This window comes from Leopardus geoffroyi, chromosome D2, assembly GCF_018350155.1.
Source record: "Leopardus geoffroyi isolate Oge1 chromosome D2, O.geoffroyi_Oge1_pat1.0, whole genome shotgun sequence".
Lineage (NCBI taxonomy): Eukaryota > Metazoa > Chordata > Mammalia > Carnivora > Felidae > Leopardus > Leopardus geoffroyi.
The window spans coordinates 33,454,472-33,479,246 of NC_059334.1; the positions used below are offsets into that span (position 1 = coordinate 33,454,472).

The 24,775-nt window shown below is 41.1% G+C and overlaps 1 protein-coding gene and 1 non-coding gene across 9 annotated transcripts in view; both read right to left on the bottom strand.

Moving 5' to 3' along the window:
* The window catches only part of MICU1 (mitochondrial calcium uptake 1), a 254,880-nt gene that overhangs the window by 14,164 nt on the left and 215,941 nt on the right, over window positions 1-24,775 (bottom strand). For all 8 annotated transcript variants that reach the window (XM_045437716.1, XM_045437712.1, XM_045437718.1 and 5 more), the window contains one exon: window positions 17,600-17,708. In XM_045437716.1, coding sequence (XP_045293672.1) covers window positions 17,600-17,708 — 109 coding nt within the window. The remainder of the gene's footprint in view (window positions 1-17,599; window positions 17,709-24,775) is intronic.
* On the bottom strand, window positions 16,559-16,664 carry LOC123577578. The gene has a single exon (XR_006701936.1). It is a non-coding gene; the product is annotated as a U6 spliceosomal RNA (small nuclear RNA).

Below are 24,775 nucleotides of genomic sequence, written 5' to 3' on the forward strand. Positions count from 1 at the left end.
AAACCGTGAGATCATGACCTGAGCCAAAATCTAGAGTTGGATGCTTAACCTACTGAGGCCACCCAGGCACCCCTGCCTGATCTCTTTAGATTGAATTTTTTTATATTCTTATGAAGGGATGCCACAAGATAACGGCTGAGGTGAGTTAGTAGCGCAAAGAACAGTTTATTGCTGTTTTCTAGAATCTGGAGGGAGGGATACAGATAGCTGAGGATCTGTGTGCCGGAGGCTAGAACAAAGCTGTAGGCGACGCCTTGGTGTTCAAAGCCTCTGGCTTGAGGGGGACGGCTGCCCAGGAGGGCGGGAAGAGCCAGCTTTCTCATCCTGCACCGGGATGTGAGTTAGGGTGAAGGAGGAACAAATGTCCCTTGGAACTGAAAGACTGAAGCAGAAGCTATTTCAGTGGAGGTTCGTGAGATGTGGTTTAACTGCTCAAGGAGGAGGTGGAAACTCTGCACCACTGAAGAACTTCTAGGCTTAAAAAAAAACTCCACCTTGTGGGTCTAGACACTTGATTTTCCCTGCTGACCCAGGAAGAATTGATTCCCACTAACTAAACTGCCTAGGGAAGGAACAGAAATCAGCAGGCCAATTTACCACGAGAATAGTAACTGTTAAGAGAACTAAAATGATAACAGCTGGTTATTATGCTTGTCAGTTGGAAAATCTATGAAGGAAACTCAATTCGCCTCAGAAGATTGCCCAGTGGAAACAGAATCAGATCAGAAGAAACTGGATGCTCTCAAACTGTGCCTGAGAATTACCCTTTGCAGTATGTTCTGAGAAATGTATTCTAAGAAATGGATCAAAACCTGTTTAGTATTAGATACACAGGAGCACTTGTTTATTAACCGTTCCTTTTCCTGCATTTCACATCAATCCCACACTTCCATCATCACTGATGACTAGCCTCTTTTTCTCTTTCCCAGTTCCTTCCATTCTCTCAGGGCAGAGTGCCTAATGTTGATTCCTCTTGATATTCACGTGCCCATCCTTCTCCCCATGAAGACAGGCCTTTTCCTCTAAATAAGCCATTAACTAAAATAATAATATCCAAGGATGTCAGTGAGAACTCTTGACAATTTTTAGTGAAAAACTCATTAAAGCAGTACTAAGTGGTTGTAGAATAGGGGCCTTGGGAGACCATCAGCAGGAATGCCTCATTCCAAATGCCATCTCTTGACAGAACAGTTAGAGATTACATTCCATCTCACTTGGAGAGGGCTCTGACACCATTTGTACTATAGGGGGAAAAACCAGGGCTGCTGAGTCATTGTAACTCAAATCACTGGGATGCTAGCAGCCAGCAAACAACCTAGGTGGGGTGCCCTTTCCCCATCCAAGACCCTCAGGTCCCAGGGGTGTGAATCAGAGCAGTGGAGGAAACAAATATTTGACTAGCTGGTGAACGGTCAAACTGAGAGCTCTTGGGACAAGCAGGGTGACAGCAGATTACAAGCCATGTGCTTGACAGCTGGTCCTGAGAGTTGGCTTATTCACATTTGCTTCCACATCCCCAAACCAGGAAGTCATAATTAAATCACAGCAAGCAGAACATCTCTCCACCCCCAGCGCCCTGCCCAGGTCTGACCGCCCCATGTAGACCAGGTATTGGTATTGGAATCTGGGTCTCTATCATGTGATGATGCTAATTGATTGATGGCTGGGATTCTAGTTTCTAATCTGAAAGATGTCTACATGGAACATGAACTCACCCTGGAGAAGGTCTGTGTTTCCAAATGTGGAACAAGTGTGGCCCGGCTGCCTGAACAGCAGATGGACTTGAGATTGGGTGATTTCTACTAGGTTGGGATAGGGCAGAAGTGGGCTCAACTGGCTCTCAAAAACGGGGTATCCTTCGGCCTTTTGGAAAGTCCAGGCAGAATCCGAGTTGTGCCAGGTCCCCAGTTTACTCTCTGGCATGGTCCATAACTGGACAGTTCAACAGTAGAAAGAACATATGCTGAGTCTGTGTGACTATAACGTCAGAAGCTACATTACATAAAATTATTTGCCACAACAGTCAAACAGAAGAAGGGAGAGTTCTGGAGGGATAAGGGCCCAGATACCCACTTGGAATCAGATAATCGTAGAACTAGAGGAAGCCTCAGAGAAAAGTGTGAAATCTAGAGAAGTTAAAAACCCGCCCAGGGTCACACAGCTAGCTGGCAGCAGAACTAGGTCTAGAATCTAGGTCTCTTGACTTACAGCCCGATGATATTTTCCCTATACACACTGGGTCTACTTGAACCCTTATGTGGACAATACTAGTTCCCCCATGAACGTGTCACCCTAACGAACAGAGACAACTCAGATGAAAGAAATGCTGAACTGGAGAATGCTCAGTCCTAGCGGGTGGGGGTGAATAACTGAATAGCTGGGGGGTGTGAGGAGTCAGCATTATAGTTTGATCACAGCTCTGATTGCCCTACATGTTGGAAGACATGAGCATTCCCTTGGAACTTACACTGATGATTTCAGGGACAACTTAAAAGGTTTATTAAACTGCAACCCAACGAAAAACATGTACAACAGAGGCGGCCCTGGGAGTTCTTCCCCACGGTCGCCTCTAATGCACAGATACAGCTATGAAGCGCGTGACCCAGTTAGGAGCTGCCTGTCTCTTCCTAATTGCAAAGGTGTTTGGAAAGGTGATACGCCAAGTTGGGCTGACAGTCTCTAGCTGTGTGGCCATGTGATTATTCCTGCCTTCCTGGACTGCAGCAGAGAAAATGAAAAGCTGGCTTGCGACTGCCAAGGTTAAGTGAGGGGAGGAGACATTTCTGCTTCAGCCCTGGAAAGGATGATGATACAGATGCCTTAGTTTCTTAAGTCAGTCCCTAGATGGCTTTGGGGTTGGGGGTGGCGATAGGGGGAAGGGTTTTCCCTTAAAGACACTTGTCCTTTATTTTGTATCTTCTTCCAAGATAACTTTGGCTAATACAACATACACATTTCAACCAGATTCTGGAGGGCAGGGGAGGCGGGAAGGACAGCATTCAAGGGAACTAGCAATTTAAGGAGCCAAGAGCAATGCGGCACACTAATAATGAACATGGTAACAGTTCTCTGTCCTGCATGGTGCTCTGAAGCTGCAGGCAGGCTGACCCCCTCTGCGTGCTCAGGTCGCCCACTCGCCAGAGGTGCTGCTGGTGGTCTTGGCTCCTGAATACGAGCACATAACACAGAGAAAACCCGCAGTCAGGTTTTCTGAACCTCAGAGCATCAGCCCAGACGACTGCTTCAATGGGCTTACATGCTTAATCTAGTACCAACTGCTTTACAGTAAGGTTTATTGCCATTACCCATTATTGTATCTGGCTTCATCAAAAATCCTCATCATATTTTGTCCACAAAAGGCAAGCATTTCTACCAGCACCGTTAGGTAGGGATTTCAGCTGACACACCCAGTTTAGTAGTGGAGACCATATATATCATTAAGATTGAGAAGTGAATAGGAAAAATATCAGACATATTGATAGACACATGGATTACAGTCGAATAGTGTATATTTGGGAAGAGGTACATTTTTAATTCTAAAGGATTAAAGAGACGACTCTCCAGACTTGTGCACGTGTGGTAGTGGGTGATGTGGGGTGGGAGGTGGGGAAGTCAGTCTGAGTAAAGTACTGAAAGCATGAAGGGATGCTAACACCTGACTAGGGAGCTAGAACAGAAAGCATAGAGGGTGGTGAGAACATCACGACAGATTTTACAGACGGCCAGTCAAGGCTGTTTGCAAGGAAATCTGTATAACCAAAGCCAGTTCTTATTTGGAGACCAATTTCCCATATTCACTTGCTTTTGCCTCTTTGACTCTTTAAAGTTTCATTCTTTCTATTTGAAAAAGTCACTTTTCATTAGGTAATACATTTACCTAGCTGTCCAGAGGCAACCAATATCTTTAGTTTTCCCAGAAATATGGATATAAAATCAAATATTCACTTTTAATTTCTTCCTCCCCAAACGGTAGTATACTAAATATATGGTTTTGCTTTTCTCGTTTAACAATGTATCTTAGAAAGAATTCCATACCAGTACAGACACAGTTTCTTTTTTAACAGCTGCACAGTACTCTACCGATGGGATACATCGTTCATTTAACCAGTGCCTAATTTATCCTAACCTCCATCTTGAGGTGGAAGCACCTTTTTTTTGTTTTTGTTTTTTTCAACGTTTATTTATTTTTGAGACAGAGAGAGACAGAGCATGAATGGGGGAGGGGCAGAGAGAGAGGGAAACACAGAATCGGAAACAGGCTCCAGGCTCTGAGCCATCAGCCCAGAGCCCGACGCGGGGCTCGAACTCACGGACCGCGAGATCGTGACCTGGCTGAAGTCGGATGCTTAACCGACTGCGCCACCCAGGTGCCCCAAGGTGGAGGCACCTTTTATTCCCCATCCGTTTACAAAGTTACTTCCTTGGTGGACTATAGTCGTCAGCTTCAACAGAGTCCAGATCTCTGATAGCTAAAGACAGAGCAACTGATATATTTAAAATTCGGCTTGCTGAGGGGCGCCTGAGTGGCTCAGTCGGGTAAGCGTTCAACTGCAGCTCAGGTCATGATCTCACGGTTCGTGAGTTCGAGCCCCGTGTTGGGCTCTGTGCTGACAGCTCGGAGCCTGGAGCCTGCTTCGGATTCGGTGTCTCCCTCTTTCTCTGCCCCTCCCCCACTCTCTCTCTCTCAAAGATGAGTAAACATTAAAAAAATTTTTTTTTTTAATTTGGCTTGCTGAAATTATATAAAAGGCGAAATACTGTCCACCTTTACAAGTGCTTTATGAAAGCTTCAGAGGCTTCTAAGGGCAGCAACCCTTAAAGTCCCCCCACAAGCAGGGCTTGCAATAAATACTAGTCTCTATACTTCCTTAGTTGGTGGAATTTCTTTCTGATTCTTTTCCCAGTGGGATGGAATGTTGGCCCATTTTGTCCTTACTCATCTATTTATGTGGATTTGGGGCAGTTTATCCTATCCCCACACTCCTCTTTCTCCCACTGGTAATCATGAATCCCCAGAGCAGTGCTCTTCCTCCTTGGGGCACTTATATAATTTTACTAAATCACAATATATTCAAAGTAATGTAGTTAAGTCAGAATCAATCTTTAGAATTGCTAAGTGACTTTAAATTTGGGAAGATAAATGAAGTCTCTGCAGAGAAACTGCCTCATAAAGCAAATATTTCTTTCAGAACTTGAGCTTCCTTGCCTTCATCATGAATAATTTTAAACACTGATGACTTTGTCTTAAATGAATGGAATCCTGGCCAACATTCCTCTTCACATATAAATGTTTTTCACAAAATGCAATGATGAGCTGAAGCACAGGGCTTGCCTCCCACAAACTTTAAGAGAATTTATAAAATAGGAGCTTTTTTCCACATAACCTGTTCCCCACACATCTTTGTGACATTCCTACTCCCGCTTTTATGCTAAGCCTGTCTGGGGGATGTTCTCTCATATGGTTTGCTGTGAACTTTTCCCTATTTCCACTTTCACATATAAGCACTGAGTCTCCTACAAAATTCTCTAGGTTTCTCCAGCAGTGGGTGCCATGTACCAAAGAGAACAACGGTATGAAAGTCAGTGAACCCGAATCTCTGCTCTCAGTTTTGTGTCACACTAGCTGTGATCTGAGCAAGTCATTTCCTTCATGTGTAAATGAGGAGATAACAATAAAGGAAGGATTTATTTATATACTTTTTAAAAGTTTACTTATTTATTTTGAGAGAGAGCATGCGCATGGCGGGGGGGGGGGAAGAGAGAGAGAGTGGGAGAGAATTCCAAGCAGGCTCTGCACGAGGGTCTCGAACTCACGAACTGAACCATGAGATTGTAACCTGGACTGAAACCAAGAGCCAGACACTTAACCGACTGGGCCACCCAGGTGCCCCCAAAGGAAGGGTTTAAATGATCTCCAAGCTCCCTTCTCACACTAAAATTTTATGGCTGCCATGTTATTTTTTAGATAACATGGCTTAAATCAGTTAAAATGTCCAGATCTTCAGAAGTCTTCAAAGAATGAACGTAAAGGTGTGAATTTCTGGAATTACGGCTGGCGTGGTGGGCAGAATTCTGAGACAGTCCTCAACATGCCCACCGTCTGGTATATATATATATCCTCTCTAATCTCCTCTCCTTGAATGAGAGCAGGATCTGTGAATATAATGGGATACCACTTGTGGGATTAACTTACTTTATATGGAAAAGGTAATGGGATGGTCACTCCCAAGATTACAATTATATAATAAAAGAATGCAATTCAGCACACTGGGGAAAGAGAGTCTCTTGCTGACTGTGAAGAAGTGAGCTGCCATGTTGTGAGGGGAGGGGGTCACAGGGCAAGGAACTGCAGCGGCCCCCTGAGACTGATCCCCAGCTGGCAGCCAGCAAGGAAAAGGCCTACAACCGAAAGAAACTGAATTCTGCCAAGAACCTAAAAAAGTGTAGAAGAGGGCCCTGACCGGCAGATGAGAACACAGCCCTTCTGACACCTGTTACACTTGAAACCTTGTTAGGACCCGAGTGGAGAAGCCAGCTGTGCTGTGCCCAGACTCTGACTCATAGAAACTGAGGTAATGAATAAGTGTTGTTTTAAGCTGCTAAATTTGTATTATTGTGTTATGCAGCACGAAAGCGAAGTGGAGAAGGTATTTATGGTTGGGAATGTCCTTCTGAGGTTCCTGGAATCATACTTCATATACAGCTGGGCTCATTTTAGGGACCTTTTACAGAACTATCCCTCTTCTGCAACTACTATACCAAGTTCCACAAATTAGATCTTTAGATACACTGGCCAAAGTCTAATTAAGTTTTAAATTTCTTAACAAGAAAATAAATTAAAACTGCCACCCTGCTTTTGGGAATTGAACAGCACTGCTCTGATTTCCAATGTGACTGATAATTATGTTAGTTCATTTTCACACAAATTTGGATATAACTTTAGGCTATAACATGTCCATTAAAACATTACTACATTCAGTAAAAAACTGATTTAATTAGAGTGCAAGAATTTCAAATCTGGAAGAACTTTTGGAGATACTTAGTATCACTCTAACCTGAGGGTCAGAGAAGTGACTTGACCGTGGGATCAAGAAAATGAATGACATGGAAGGGTGATACAGTTCTCTATCACTCTCCCCATCACACTAGGCTTTTAATAGAGCATTTCCGCATCCTGTCCAGGATATGACCATTAGAATTAATCCATCTGTTTATTCAACATTAAATGAACATCTACTATATATAAAGAATTGTTCTAGGATCAGAGTAGGACACAAAGATGTGGAAAACAAGGTTCATTGTCCTCAAAATTTTATGGTCTAGTGAAAACTCCCCCTTGAATGCTGAGGACAGTAGAGATGTTAACAGGGGTGAGATATTCCTAGGAAGAGAGAATTTAAGTAAGATTAATGCCTGCTGAAAGCAATGGTCTCAAGAATTTTGGGATGAATGATGAATCTTAGGAGAAGCTAATGACTTATAACTTCTAAACTGATATGAATCTCAAAAGTGACTGAAAAAAGCAGTAGATACTACTTCCTAAGAGAACAAAAGTAAGCCCCACGAGTTCCTAGGGTAATCTTTTTATTTTTTATTTTTTTAAAGTAGATTTATCTTTTAATTTTTAAAAGTTTATTTATTTATTTTGAGAGAGAGAGAGGGAGAGAGAGCATGTGCGTGTACACGCAAGGGAGGGGCAGAGAGAGAGAGAATCCCAAGCAGGCTCTGTGCTGTCAGTGCAGAGCCCAATGCGGGCTCCAACTCATGAACTGTGAGACCATTACCCGAGCCAAAATCAAGAGCCGGTCGCTTAACCGACTGAGACACCCAGGTGCCCCTTTTTCTTTTTTGTTTAATAACTTTTTGCTCAGTTCCGATATTGGGAGAGATTGTTTCCAGTCTATAAGCTCCTTAATAAGATAAACAGGCAGAAGAAAGACAATATCTAGGGGCTGAAAACCAGAACAGGCATCCAGGTACAGTTGTACTTTCAATCTGGTATACTAATACAGTATTGTCTCATTAATTGTCACAATAGCCCCAAAGTGATATTCTATTATCACCATTCTACAGATGAGGAAACGGAGGCTTTGAGAACTTAAGTTCAAGGCCACAAAGCTAATGAGTAGCAGGGACTCAAACTCGAGTTCGAGTTTAAAACCAAAATTCATACTTCCAAATTTCATGCATATACTTAACTGTCAATAAATGCTAGATGTTAGGACAGTGTCTAAAAGTGTAACAAAGCATTGCCACACCAATGAGTAGAGGTGGTTATTAGAATCTGACAGGTCCACATCTGTATATCCTATGTTTCAATGTGGAGAACCAGCCAGTGTAGTATACACACACGTGTCCTCCTCTTCTGTTTTCTTGTTACATGACCTTATTTAAGTGACTTTAGGCTTCTGTGTGTTGGTTTCTTCATGAAGAGTAGTATGGTTAGAAAGGTGAAGAACACCTGTGTCTAGAAGACATTCCTATGTGGGGTAAGAAGCTAGATTAGACAACGACTCTAAGAGTCTATGTCACTATAAGGGATGCACTACAGATGTCAGAGGATGTCTGCAGAGCCTGGCCCTGAACAGACAAGACAACTGCAGGGGGAAAATGTGAGGTCACATTTCATATTCAAGAGAAGGGCACTGACTCCAAAATGCCATAGTTTACCAAAAGGACTGTGTTCTACTCTTAGTCAAAGGGAACTGGAAATAAATAGTGTAGACCCTGTTTTTCCTAAGCTACTTAAAAGGATGGTTCAAAATGGTGAAACTTCACTGCCTTCAGGGTTGTGTTTCAGCAAAGAGTTTCAAATTCCAGCAGCATTTTGGGAAATACTGAGAGACACCATGATGGTGTGGAAGGAATATACAGACTTTGGGATTAGAGAGGCCTGAGCTTGAATCCTGGCTCTATGTCCTTAGCTGGGTAACAATGAGCAAGCTGCTTTATTTTATATTTCCTTACCCACAAAATGGGGGATAATACCAACTACCTTTCAGGTCTTAAGGATTAAGAGAGATAATGTCCAAAAAGCACTTAGAGTTATGACTGGCAGACAGAAGTTGCAATGAAATGATAGTTGCTGTTAGTGTTCCAGATGCGTGATGGCCTTGTAGTCCTCAAAATGACAATGCTATAGGATTCTTAGGGCTCAGGAGAGAGTGGCAGCTTATCTGTTAAAGACAGTTGTTCAGAATACAGGAGTTTGTTGTGTGTTAGAATTTACTCCATTACTAATTTCTAACTTCCCCAACAACCCAGTAGGGACCTAAACACCAAAAGACTAAGATTCCTTTACTCATTCAAAATAATAGGCTCAAAGAATATCAAAGCCACAAAGATTCTTAAAGGTCATCTATGCCATCCAGGTCACTTTGGAGATAAAGGCAACTGAGATCATTTGATATGACTGATACTTCAAAAAAATACCTGAGGATGCAAAGAGCATCCTGTAGGAATTATGCTACAGGCTTTATTAGTTATTCTCTTGGCTGTCAGACAATAAGGTAAAATGTATGTATAGAATGACTATAAAAAATTAAGGACAGGGCACCTGGGTGGTTCAGTTGGTTGAGTGTCTGACTGTGGCTCAGGTCATGATCTCATGGTTTGTGGGTTCGAGACCTGGGCTCGCTCCTCTCAGCGAAAGCTCACTTGGGATCCTCTGTCTCCCCCTCTCTCTGCCCCTCCGTCACTCACACTCTCTCTCTCAAAAAAGAAAAATTAAAAGAAATTAAGGGGGTGCCTAGGTGGCTCAATCGGTTAAGTGTCTGATCTTGACTTTGGCTCAGGTCACGATCTCATGGTTTGTGAGTCCAAGCCCTGCCTCAGGCTCTGTGCTGACAGTGTGGAGCCTACTTGGGATTCTATCTCCCTCCTTTTGCCCCTCCCCAGATTGCTCTCTATCTCTCTCTCAAAATAAATAAAAATAAACTTAAAAAAATTAAAAAAAAAATAAGGACAACCATGTCATAAATTATGATTTTCAATCCAAGTAGGGCATGAGTAGTAAAGCCCATGGACTATATTTGTGCGATTATTTTCCTGTGTTATAGTTCAAAGTACACAGGGGACACAACTGTACCTACAGGTTCACCAAATCTATAATATCCCGAGGTGCTCTATAATGGGGTTTCGCCATACCTGGAAACCTTTTATTCTCTTGGCAAGAGTTAGAATATTCTCTCTCTCTCTCTCTCTCTCTCTCTCTCTTTTTTTTTTTTTTTTTTATTAAGTAGGCTTCACACCCAACACGGGGTTTGAACTCATGACCCTGAGGTCAAGAGTCACGCGCTCCACCCACTGAGCCAGCCAGGCACACCAAAAGTAAGAATATTTGATGTTATACAAACCATAGCTCATTCTAGAGCTCCAATTCAATTTCTAACTTTTCCATCAGAGGATGTCATCAGGGAAGAAGTCGTGTTCCGTTTTTCATTACCTTCTTCAGCAGAGTAGGTAAATCATTCAGACAGCACTCTGAGAGGTTATATATCTAATTTTACGCCCAGTATGTGCACGAATGAGCAATAGAACCACTTCCTCTTAAGTGCTAAACAAGAGATGACCTATTGTGGAGACACACACTATTTCATGGAAAAAGGTTCTTTCTTCAAATGGTCAGAATTCACCAAGGACATTTCACACTTGCCTGGGAGGTGTTATTCCCACATGGGCCACACAGAACTAAAGAAAGAGCCTCAATGAAATTACTTATTTTTACTCTGGAGGGACTGGATCATGCCGTCATGTTGTGAATCTGTAGCTGCCACCCGCCTGGGTTCTCAAACTGTTCTGAAGACCATTAGCTCTGCAAGTTGTTAAAAGACATTTTGGAGCAAATCAAGTTTGGGAACTATGTGGCTCTCTTGGAGATTAATAATGCACATTAGCATATTAAAGAGTTGGCAGGAGTAGTGCTGCAGGAAGAAATTCTGCATTCTCCAAACTTACTTGAACCATGGAACTTTTTTTTTTTTTTTTTTAAACCCACAGAACCATTAACATATTGCAGTAAATAGTGTTCTTCACAGTGCTGTTTGGGAAATTCTGTGCTAAATTATGTCTAAAGACAGGGTTGCAAGCTCTAAAATAGCCAAGGAAGAGACAGTTCCAGGGCCTCTAAAAGGTGCCAATTTCTGAAGGTCCTAACCTTTTGGGAAAAAATGAAGGCAGCTGAGACTATGAGCCGCAGGCAGACCAAAGTATCCTGTCTCTACCCCTGACCCACTCTTTCCCCACTCCTGGTAGGGTGGGGAAAGTATTAAAAGTATCCACGTTCAATCTTATGGCTAATCATGACTTATCACACCAAACTGGCAAAGCTTGTATACTTATCGTTCTCCTCTACAAAACTGCGAGCTTCTCGAGGGTAGAACCCAGCACAGTATCTGTGCTGCTAGTTGAACAAGTGGAGAACCACACCTAACTGGTTTACATCAACTTCATAATGAAAGCAGCTGACGTTTATTAAACAGTCACTGCATGATAGGTACAAGTTTAATAACCTATGAGGTAGGTGTCATTATCCTGATTTTAAAAACATAGAGACTGAATTTAGAAAATGCCCAGAGCAACTCAGCTAGCTTAATGATGGAGCTGAGCTTAAACCCCAGACAATATGACTTCAGAACCTGTGTTCTTAACCACGACACTTTTCTACCCTTCTTCCAAGTTTCGTCTTAGCAGTAAAATCACATGATTCTGCAGAGGGAGAATTCGGGTAGAGCTCAAACCAGTGGAAACATCACCAGTAGGACTGCCAGGATTAGGAAGGTTTGAAAGCAAAGGGGAAAGTACAAGGAAAGGCTACTGAGGACAGGCACATCTGGCAGGGTGAGCGAACTTGGCAAGGATGGCTGAACACACACTAGTCTTTCCATGCACGTGCTGGTACATAAACAGTTAACATGACTGGTATCACCCTTTTAGGTTTCCAAGAAGGTGAAATATATGCCAAATCTAAAAGATAGGGATTACAGAAGAACACAATGAATTAATAGCATCAGTTTGCTCTCTGGGTCTATTGTGAAAGTTGAGGGTTTATTGGCTCGAGATCCAACATCTTATTTATATCCATCAATATGTTTATTAACTTATTCATTTATTGGTCAAATATGTGTAAAATGTATACTGTATCCCAGGTATTGTCCTAGGCGTAGGGAATATATCCATGAACAAGACAGATAAGCATGCTAATGAGCAGAGTCAGATAACAAAACACATAAACACATGAGAAAATATCAAGTAGTGACAATTACTATGACACAGGCTGATGGAGTTACTTTAGAATGGGAAGGAAGTGAGTTATATGAAAACTGAATCACAGGGGCCCAAAGACACAGAGATCATGGGAAGGAGCACTTGAGGTGAAGGAACAGCTATAACAAAGGCCTTCAGGTGGGAATGAACTTGGTATATTTAGAAAATAAACAAAGAACAATGTGGAGGGGAGTGAACTGAGAAGAAAGTGATATTTGATGGACTCAGAGAGTATACAAGGGCCATGACATATGGAACCCTGTCAGCCTGGATAGACAGACTAGGGCTTTAGCAGGGGAGATGGAGAAATGGAGTCAGAGGCAGGATATGCTTTGGAAGTAGAGAGACAAAGATTTAGTGAAAAAATGAATGCGGGGGAGAGAGAGCAAGAAACCAAGGATAATGCAGTTTTTTTTTTTTTTTAGCTTCTGGATAGGTGGTGAATAACTCAGTAAGTATTTATTGAGCACCTATCATATAAAATATATTGTCGTTAGTGGTCTCTGTCTGATTAGCCATATTTGTGGAAATTAAAGCCTTTGTCCATAATTTATGGATAGGAATTGATGATAATAGTAAAGGCAGAAGATTTTAGGCTAATGCCTCTTTTTTTTTTTAAATTATAAGAACAACAGACAATATAGTTAGTGTTTATAATTTATGTGGAGTAGTTAGGGAAGGCCTCTCTGAGGAAGTGACATTTGAATTGAGACTTGAAAGCTAAATAGAAGTTACCCAGGTAAACAGCATAATTAGGTTTCTAAAAAAATTTAAGCTTTCAAACAGACAATACAAATATTCTCAAAGTAATTTAAATTTACTGCGTCCCCCTGTCCCCCCCCCCCCCCCCAACCATTTTGTTTTTACTTTGTGGACTACATATGGGTGATATTTAGTTCTTGGTAGTTACAGTGGGTTGAATAGTGACCCCCTAAAAGATATGTCCACATCTTAACCCCTAGAATTTGTGAATGTGACTCTGTTTGGAAGGAGGGTCTTTGTAGATGTAATTAAATTAAAGATCTTGAGATGAGATCTGGGCTAAGAATTACCCAAGTGGGCCCTAAATCCAATGACAAGTACCCTTTCAAGAGATATACGGAAGAAAGATATGGAAGTAGAAGGAGGGGAAGGCTATGTGAAGACAAGCCAAGGAGTGACCAGAACCACAATGAACCAGAAAAGGCAAGGAAGGACTCTCCCCTAGAGCCTTCAGAGGGAGCATGGCTCTGCTAACATCTTGACTTTGGATTTGTGGCCTTCAGAACTGTGGGAGGGTAAGTTTCTGTTTTTTAAATCCCCATGTTTGTGGTAATTTGTTATGGCAGCCTTAGGAAATGAATTCACTTGGCTTCTCCCTGCTACTTAGTATGAATCTAGGCCAGTTTCTCCTAGATAGCTATCGTTTTGCACTCAGGGATCCAAAGTTACATAGATAAAACAAACCAAGAAAGTCAAAACAAATGCTAAATATCATACATCTCAAAGCCAAACATATATCTGGATGTTAGATGTGACTGTATAATTTGTAATACTGCCTCTATTAAATAGCAAGGATAATGAGGCATGGATTATATGGAGACTAAACATCCCAGGAAATGGCCTGAAGTCATTTGAAAGAAACACTATTTTTTTTTTAACCACTAGGTTGAACTTTCCTTTGCCACCACTACTCTGAATCATTCTATTTTATATACCATATAATTTTAACACAGACAGTGATTCATCCTAGATAACTGTTCTTTAAAGCAATTCTACTGTCTTTAGTTGAGCTCTTCAAAAAAGGCATGCAAATATAAAGAGGAACTTATTAATTTTTATTTTACAATAAGTGATCACTTTAAGTCTTATATCTTTGGATAGTCAGATGCTGTCCAATCCGTTTTGTGAAACAGAGCAATAGAACCAAAGCTATTCTAGAGAAATAACTCTGTGATATTACACATACATACATACCTTCTGTAATATCATTAATTTTTTTCAAGGGATTCTACAAAAGTCAGAAGAGGTATTATTTTAAATAAACAAAAAAGCAAATAAGCAACTGTTTTTCAAAAAAGCTGTGGATTATGGGGAGCCTGGATGGCTCAGTCGGTTAAGCATCCAACTTTGGCTCAGGTCATGATCTCGGGGTTCGTGAATTCAAGCCCTGCATCGGGTTCTGTGCTTACAGTTCACAGCCTGGAGCTTGTCTCGGATTCTGTGTCTCCCTCTCTCTCTCTGCTCCTCCCCCACTTGGGCCTGGTCTCTATCTCAAAAAATAAAATAAACAAACAAAAAAAGCTGTGGATTAAGAAAATGAAGTAAAAGGATTCAGTTTGGAAAGGAAGAAGTAAAATAATCTCCATTTGCAGATGGCATCATCTTATATTAGAAAATCTTAAGGAATCCACCAAAAAGTGCCGAATAAGCAAGACTGTGTTTATAAAACCTCAGTCAGTGTTTTGGAGAGGTTTAAAACTTACACATTGTAGTACCCAACAGTGAAATAAAGACATTGTCAGATCAACCAAATCTAAGAGAATTCATTGCTAGTAGATCTGTACCACAAGGAATGACTAAATAAGTTCTTCATACTGATAAGAAGTGGTATCAGATAAAAATTTAGATACTCAGGAATAAATGAAAAGTACTCAAAGTGGTAAATACGAGTAAATGGTAAAAGTGGGTAAGTATAAAAGATTATTTTTCTCCTAATTTCTTTTTTTTTTTTTTTTTAAATTTTTTTTTTTCAACGTTTATTCACTTTTGGGACAGAGAGAGACAGAGCATGAACGGGGGAGGGGCAGAGAGAGAGGGAGACACAGAATCGGAAACAGGCTCCAGGCTCTGAGCCATCAGCCCAGGGCCCGACGCGGGGCTCGAACTCCCGGACCGCGAGATCGTGACCTGGCTGAAGTCGGACGCTTAACCGACTGCGCCACCCAGGCGCCCCATCTCCTAATTTCTTAAAAGAAAACTGTTCAAAGCAAAAATCCTCATGTTGTATTGTAGGGATTATGACATACACAGATGAAATACAAATGACAACTAAAGCATGAAACATAGGGCCATGGTAAATGGAACAGTATTATTGCAAGTTCCTTTTTTTTTTTTTTTTTGAGAGAGAAAGTGCATGCACATGCGCATGGTGCAAGCATGAACGGAGGAGGGGCAGAGGGAGAGAAAGAATCTTACACAGTCTCCATGCCCAGCACGGAGCCTGATGTGGGGCTCAATCTCCCGACCACCTCACGACCCTGAGATCACAACATGAGCTGAAACCAAGAATTGGGACACTTAACCAACTGAGCCACCCAGGCGCCCCTAACGTTTCACTTGAAGTGGCACAATATTAACTTTAAGTGAACCGTGAAATGTTATAATTTCTAGAGAAACCATTAAGATAAAAAACGCAAAGAGAGATATATATACACCTAAAAGGCCAGGAGGTCCAACAATATGTCTAGAAGTGGTGCACTCTAAAGACACAGATTAAGTGCAACATAAAGGAAGACATATCATGCAAATAATAACCATAAAAAAAGCTGGAGCAATCATACCAATATCAGAAAAAGCAAATTTCAAGAAAAGGGGTCTTACTAAAGATAAAGGGAACATTTCTAATGATAATAGGATCGATTGATCAGGAAAGCATAATAATCCTAATCAATGTGTGTGTACACTTAATGCCAGAGCTCAAAATTCAGGATGCGAAGACTGACATCACTTAAAGGAAAAATGGACAAATCCACACATTATCAGTGGAGATTTTTTTTTTCTTTTCTCTTCCTTCCTTCCTTCCTTCCTTCCTTCCTTCCTTCCTTCCTTCCTTCCTTCCTCTCTCCCTCCCTCCCTCCCTCCCTTCCTTCCTTCCTTCCTTCCTTCCTTCCTTCCTCCCTCCCTCCCTTCCTTCCTCCCTCCCTCCCTTCTTTCCTCCCTCCCTCCCTTCCTTCCTTCCTTCCTTCCGTCCTTTCTCCCTCCCTCCCTTCTTTCCTCCCTTCCTTCCTTCCTTCCTTCCTCCCTCCCTTCCTTCCTCCCTCCCTCCTTCCCTTCTTTCCTCCCTCCCTCCTTTCCTTCCTTCCTTCCTTCCTTCCTTCCTTCCTTCCTTCCTCCCTCCCTTCCTCCCTCCCTGCTTCTTTCCTCCCTTCCTTCCTTCCTTCCTTCCTCCCTCCCTTCCTTCCTCCCTCCCTCCCTTCTTTCCTTCCTTCCTTCCTTCCTTCCTTCCTTCCTTCCTTCCTTCCTCCCTCCCTTCCTCCCTCCCTCCTTCCCTTCTTTCCTTCCTTCCTTCCTTCCTTCCTTCCTTCCTTCCTTCCTTCCTTTCTTATGCTTCATGAATTTACATGTCATCTTGCACAGGGGCCACGCTAATCTTCTCTGTATTGGTCTAATTTTAGTGTATGTGCTGAGGAAGCAAGCACGATATGTGGAGATTTTAACATCCTTCTCTCACTAACTGAAAGAGCAACTAGACAAAGAAGTCAGTTAGAAGATCTGAATACTATCAACCACCTTGACCTGACATTTTTACAACACTATACTCAAAAGTGCAGAATATACTTTTTCCAAATGTATTGAAATGTTCTTCAAAAAACTGACTATATCTGGGGCCCATAAAACAAGTTTCAATCAATTTTAATATTTATTTTTGAGAGAGAGACAGAGTGTGAGGGGGAGAGGGGCACAGAGAGAGGGAGACACAGAATCTGAACCAGGCTCCAGGCTCTGAGCTGTCAGCACACAGCCCAATGTGGGGCTTGAACTCAAATTGTGAGATCATGACCTGAACCCAAGTCGCATGTTTAACTGACTGAGCCACCCAGGAGCCCCAGTGTTTGAAATTTTTCATAATAAAATGTTGAGGGAAAAGTAGTGTTTTCACTTCCCCTGCTCTCTCACATTGCCTGTACTAACTGGAGCTGACTGTGTAGGAGGTAAGCCAACAGGGGGTGCTATTCTGAGCCACAATTTTATCTTAAAAACAAAGCCAAAAAACCCAAGTTAACACAAGAAATAAACCAAACCATTGCTTCCCACCAAAGAATGAGTTGAAACGCATGCTGACTTTAGTTTCACAATATGTATATCATGACTCTGGTTCCAGTGAGAGAAGTTCCAAAGTCTCTAAAGATGGGCATCTGCCTTGACTGTGGCCTTTAGCACAAGAAAATACATTTGCTGAGCTTGGTCGCTCAGGGTGAAATGCAAGGCTCATCCAATGGCAACAAAACAAAACAAAACAAATCAAAAACAATGTCAAGAAAAACTCACACGTCACAGTTAAGGAGGGGTAGTCACCTAACAGATTACAGATTCAATATTTATACCTTCAAGAAAAACTTCTGGGTTTCATTACCTTTATCAAGAGATGCCCCGGCCATATGGTAAAAGCTTAATGCAGTGTCCACATCGTTGATATTCTTTAGGAAAGTGAAGAAGTTTTCCACTTCCTGAAATGTCAGACCCTGAAAGAAGAGAGACAGCAAGATAAGGCAGGAACCTGTAACAAAAAGCGGCACAAAATGCAGAGCACTAGGTGGTTATTCACGTCTACAAATCAGAAGTTTATGCTATGTTTCAGGTGCCTGCGTGGCTCAGTTGGTTAAGCGTCTGACTCTTGATTTTGACTCAGGTCATGATCCCACAGTTGTGAGATCAAGCCCCATGTCAGGCTCCGTGCTGAGCATGGAGTCTGGTTAAGACTCTCTCTCTCCCTCTTGCCTTTGCCCCTCTCCCTCACTTGTGTGCATATGCTCTCTCTCTCTTAATACATAGATTAAAAAAACAAAACAAAACAAAACTATGCTATGTCTAGAACAGAAACTGAATAAATTAGTCAAAGAATGCCAAATTTGTATAGGGAACACAACTCTAGAATTCTACCCTGAAAAAGGCAAGCTGGCTAATTGCTTTCCCCTCCCGTGTAAAATCCGACGTGAAGCTGTTTACAGTGATGGCTGGACATCTTTACTAAAAATATTTCTAACTGTGCCCTCCAATTAGTCACAATATCTATTATGACACTTCTTAAATGAGCTCTAGCCCCTGGATCTGTTACATGTTATCTTAAGTTGTACTAGAATCAGGATGTCCATTTTAATAATCTACCCTTAGGCCAGCTAAGCTTTTTGAGGCTTAAGCCAATTAAAAAATCACCAAAGTCAGTGATATGCAGGGGAACGGTTTCAGGATTTAGCAGAACCCAAGCAGTTGGGAAGCTGTTCATTATGTCAATCTAAAAGCTACTAACGAAGCAATTTGCCACTTAACTTTAATCGGATGAAATTCTCTGAATGGAGCTCTTTTCAAAAGCTGCTCCAAGATTTGCTGATCTCTGATGGGACTTTCTCTGATGGCTCAAGAGAGAGTAGTTGTATAACTAGGCCCAAGGGAGTCTTCTTACAGGGTGGAGGATTTGTCCTCTTTGCCCATTTCCCACTTCTCACACATCACGCTGTGATGGAATTGAATAGTTTCTAAGAAGTGGGTAACACTGGGGAGACATCAAGGTGAATGCCTTTTAATGAAGCATCAGATCCTTAAAGGGACTGCTGATGTTGACTGGCTTCTACTTAGTGCTGCTCCCCTTCCAATTTCCATTTCCCCAAAATAGAGGGCCCAGAAATCCACATGGGGAACTCAGTAATAAGGAAACTTTAATATAGACAATATATAGTTCTTTCCTGGTATTCTCCCAACTCAGGTCAATGGTATCTTTCTCATTTTATCAATCAGACTAAGAACTAAAATACTGTATGTATAAATATGTCACACGATCTTTTATAATTTCCCTAGAACAATAGAAGTTAAAAAACTTTTTATTGTGGAATATGACCATATAGAAAGCTGAGTAAAACATAAGAGTACAACAAACTACAGGTATGCTGTTTTGAAGGGACACATGCACCCCAATGTTTATAGCAGCACTATCAACAATAGCCAAAGTATGGAAAGAGCCCAAATGTCCATCAATGGATGAATGGATAAAGAAGATATGGTATATATATACAATGGAGTATTACTTGGCAATCAAAAAGAATGAAATTTTGCCATTTGCAACTACGTGGATGGAACTAGAGGGTATTATGCTAAGCGAAATTAGTCAGAGAAAGACAGGTATCATATGAATTCACTCATATAAGGACTTTAAGATACAAAACAGATGAACATAAGGGAAGGGAAGCAAAAATAATACAAAAACAGGAGGGGGACAAAACATAAGAGACTCTTAAATATGGAGAACAAACAGAGGGTTACTGGAGGGGTTGTGGGAAGGAGGATGGGCTAAATGGGGAATCTACTCCTAAAATCATTGTTGCACTATATGATAACTAACTTGAATGTAAATTAAAAAAAATAAATAGGGGCGCCTGGGTGGCGCAGTTGGTTACGCGTCCGACTTCAGCCAGGTCACGATCTCGCAGTCCGTGAGTTCGAGCCCCGCGTCAGGCTCTGGGCTGATGGCTCAGAGCCTGGAGCCTGTTTCCGATTCTGTGTCTCCCTCTCTCTCTGCCCCTCCCCCGTTCATGCTCTGTCTCTCTCTGTCCCAAAAATAAATAAACGTTGAAAAAAAAAATAAATAAATAAAACAAACAAAAAAAAAACCAGTGCTATTTTCAAATAAAGCCATATACAACAACAACAACAACAAAAAGAGTACAACAAGCTGTTATAAAAATGAACACCCAGAGAACCTCCACTCCGGTCAAGGAAGAGACTATTCTCAGCATCCTGGAAGCCTTCCTCTCTCCCCTCAACATGTCCCTTTCTCAGTCGTAAGCCCCTTTTCCCAGTGTTAATTACTGTTCTGACTTTTAGGGGATTTCTTTTTCTTTCTTTCTTTCTTTCTTTCTTTCTTTCTTTCTTTCTTTCTTTCTTCTCTTTCTTTTTTAAAAACAACATTACTATCTATTTATGCATCCTTAAACAGAAACAGTTTAATTATGCTTGTTTTGAACTTCAAAAATGGAATCATGCAGTATGCATTCTATTATATATGGCTTCTCTCTTTTAGATTTGTCTATGTTTTTGTATTCTGTAGTTAACTCACTTTTATTGCCATTAGTATTCTGTTAGGTGAATATACCACAGTTTTTTTTAATGTTTTATTTTTGAGAGAAAGAGACAGAGTATGGGTGGGGGAGGGGCAGAGAGGGAGACACAGAATCTGAAGCAGGTTCCAGACTCTGAGCTGTCAGCACAGAGCCCGATGCAGGGCTTGAACTCATGAACCATGAAATCATGACCTGAGCTGAAGTCAGATGCTTAACTGACTGGGCCACCCAGGCGCCCCTATACTACAGTTTTTTTTATCCATTCTATTTGGTGTGTTTCCAGTTTTTGGCAATTTATGCAAAGTGGTACATCTGAATTTAAGCATGCATTCCAACATATATGGAGTACCTACTATGTACCAAGTTCCATAATTTTTGGCAGTGAACTAGAAGTAATTTTTCCCTAATTTGAGGCCATTCTTTTGGCCTTAACTTAGAGCATCCAGAGATAGGGCTTATTCCTTATACAAATGCCTTGGTATGCTATCTAATGTAAACACTAGGCTAGCATCAATCTTCTAGAGGGAAGTACAGGTTCTACAATATCTCCTGCTTGTGGATGGATACCTAATACCGTCTTCTCTTCTCCTCCATCAGAAGACATGCAGTGGTGAAAAAAACCCAAGTGTCCATTGATGGATGAATGTATAAACAAAATGGAATATTAGTCACCATTAAAAAGGAGGAAATTCTGACATAAACTGCAATATGGATGAAACTTGAAGACATTATATCAAGTGAAATAAGCCAGTCACAAAAGGTCAAATACTGTATGATTCCACTTATATGAGGTACCTAAATTATTTAAGTTTATAGAGACAGAAATGGGAATTTCTTTTTTTTTCTTTCTTTCTTTTCCTTCCTTCCTTCCTTCCTTCCTTCCTTCCTTCCTTCCTTCCTTCCTTCCTTCTTTTTTTTTTTTTTTTTTTTTTTTTTTTAAATACTCTCTATGACTAACATAGGGCTTGAACTCATAGCCCTAAGATCAAGAGTTAGGCACTCTGGGGAGCCTGGATGGCTCAGTTGGTTGAGCGTCCAACTCTTGATTTCAGGTCAGGTCATGATTTCGCAGTTCATGAGTTAGAGCCCCACATGGGGTTCTGAGCTGACAGTATGGAGCCTGCTTGGGATTCTCTTTCTGCCCCTTCCCCACTGTCTCTGTCAAAATAAATAAATAAACTTAAAAAAAAAAAAAGAAAGAAAGAATTGCATGCTCTATTTACTGAGCCAGCCAAGGGCCCCGGGGAATTGTTGTTTAATGGGTACAGAGTTTCAATTTGGGAAGATAGATAGCAGCGATGGTTGTATAACCGTATGAATGTACTTTTCAAGATTTTAAAAAATGTTCATTTATTTTAGAGAGAGAGAGAATATGAGCAGGGGAGAGGCAGAGAATGGGGCAGGGGGCAGAGGTTCTGGCGTGAGCTTTGTGCTGACAGCAGAGAGCCCGACGTGGGGCTCAAACTAACAAACCATGAGATAGTGACGTGAGCCGAAGCAGATGCTTCATGGACTGAGACACCCAGATGCCCCAGTATGAATGTACTTGATGCCACTGAACTATACACTTAAAAATGGTTAACATAAAATTTCTAAAACAAAGGGCATGGTACAGGAAATGCGATCCCCTCTGACAAAAGCAAACTCTAATGTTTGCTACTTAATTTATCATGAAACATCAAATACAATAGGTCAAGGCCAGAATACTCATGCTGAAAATTATTTGAGGTCAGACAGTGAGAAAATCTGAATTGAATGGCTATTCATTTGATGATATAGAAAAACAGTGGGATACATATCACATTATGGCATTATTAAATTGAAATATGTAACATTTTACCTTTTATTATATAGATACAATAAAAATATTTATTGAGCACTTACTAACGACTCAGCACTATGCCAGGAACAGTGAGGGAAATAAAATTGCTTTGGACACGGGCCTTGATTTTATAGAGCTTACAATTTAGATAGGCTTCTTAAAGAAAAGATGACGCCAGTCACAAAATCCTTATTTCTTCATAACTATCTTAGTAAAAAATCCAAAGGGTTTTCTAGCAATAAAGCTAGAATAAGACTTTAACATGAGGTTCATGGATGGAAAGTGAAAGGATGTGATTTCTGCAAATTGAGCTGTTCAGACTGGAAGGCAATAGTTGTGTACAGGCCACTGGCAGGTGACGTGACCTGTAGAATAGTAGGCAAGAGGAAATAACCTTCTCTTAGGCATGGCATCACAGGGAATTTCTTGACACACTATGGGGAAGTGGAAGAAGCAGGAGTTATTTTATTCTGGGTCCAACTGTTCAACAAACTGGTTATCTACCTACCTTGGGAAAGATGGACTTATAGAAAACTGGGCTCTAAGGGCACCTGGGTGGCTCAGCTGGTTGAGTGTCCAACTCTTGGTTCTGGTGCAGGTCATGATCTCATGGTTCATGGGTCTGAGCCCTGCGTCAGGCTCTGCACTGACAGTGTGGAGCCTGCTTGGGATTCTCTCTCCCTTCCTCTCTGCCCCTTCTCTGCTCTCTCGCTCTCAAAATAAATAAAAATAAAACATTAAAAAAAAACCCTGGGCTCTAGATGACTCAAAAAAAGGAGATAAGGCTAAAAAGAATGAAATCTTGCCATGTGCAACAATGTGGATGGAGCTAGAATATATTATTCTAAGTGAAATAAGTCAATCAAAGACAAATACCATATGATTTCACTCATATGTGAAATTTAAGAAACAAAACAGATGAACATACGGGAAGGGGGGAAGAGAGAAGAGAGAGAAACAAACCACAAGAGACTCTTAACAATAGAGAACAAACTGAGGGCTGATGGAGGGAGGTGGGTGATGGGTATGCAGGAGGGCACTTATTGTGATGAGCACTGGGTGATGTATACAAGTGATGAATCACTGAATTCTACTCCTGAAACCAATATTGCACTGTATATTAACTAAAATTTAAATAAATATTTAAAAAGTGAATTTAACATTAGAAATTTGTTGAATAAGCAAATAGAATTGTCTTTCAAAACTAAAAGCAATTGATAAAATGTTTAGAAGAAAACATAAAAAAATCTTCGTAACCTTGAGTAAGACAAAGAGTTCTTAGATATGATAGACACCAAGGGTCGCCTGGGTGGCTCAGGTGGTTAAGCACCCAACTCTTGATTTTGGCTCAGGTCATGATCTCACAGTTTGTGGGATTGAGCCCCACATCAGGCTCTATGCTGACAGTGTGGAGCCTGTTTGGGATTCTCTCTCCTCTCTCTCTGCCCCTCTCCTGCTCACATTCTCTATCTGTCTCAAAATAAATACACTTAAAAAAAAAAAAGATATGGCACCAAAAGTGCAATCCATAAAAGAAAAAAAAAAAACTGGTAAGTTAGACTTCATCAAACTTAAAAACTTTTGTACTTCAAAATACTGAGAAAACAGACAAATCACAGACTGGGAGAAAATATTTAAAAATCACATATCTGATAAAGGATTTGTATCCAGAATGATTTAAAGAACTCTTACAGGGTGCCTGGGTGGCTCAGTCGGTTGAGCGTTTGACTTCGGCTCAGGTCATGATCTCACAACTTGTGGGTTCGAGCCCCGCGTCAGGCTCTGTGCTAACAGCTCAGAGCCTGGAGCCTGCTTCGGATTCTGTGTCTCCCTCTCTCTCTGTCCCTCCCCAACTTGTACTCTGTCTTCCTCTGTCTGTCAAAAATAAATAAATGTAAAAAAAATTTTAAAGAACTCTTACAACTTTATAATGAGAAAATAAGAACACAATTAAAAAAAATTTTTTTTTAAGGTTTATTTATTTTTGAGACAGGGAGAGACAGAGCATGAACGGGGGAGGGTCAGAGAGAGAGGGAGACACAGAATCTGAAACAGGCTCCAGGCTCTGAGCTGTCAGCACAGAGCCTGATGCGGGGCTCGAACTCACGGACCGCGAGATCATGACCTGAGCCGAAGTTGGACGCCCAACCGACTGAGCCACCCAGGCGCCCAAGAACACAATTTTAAGAAGTAATTGAATAGACATCTTACCAAATAAGATATATGAATGGCTAAAAAGTTCATGAAACAATGCTCAGGATCATCAGTCATAGGGAAATGCAAATCAAACCACAATGAGAAACCATTACCTACCTATCAGAATGAGTGTAATCAAACAGTAACAAGTGTTGGTGCAAATGTAGAGAAACTGTTAATGTAACATTGTACATCTACTTTGGAAAACAGTTCGGTGCTTTTGTTAAACTCAATTTTTTCCATACAAGCCAGCCATTCTACTCCTGGGAATTTTCTTAAGAGGAATGAAGATAGGTCCACATAAAGACCTGTGCATGAATGTTCATAGCAGTTTTATTTACAGTGGCTGAACACTGGAAACAATTCAAATGTTCAACTGGTGAATGGGTAAACAAAATGTGGTACATCCATACAATGGAACAGTATTTACTGTATTCAGCAGTAAAACACAGCAATGAAT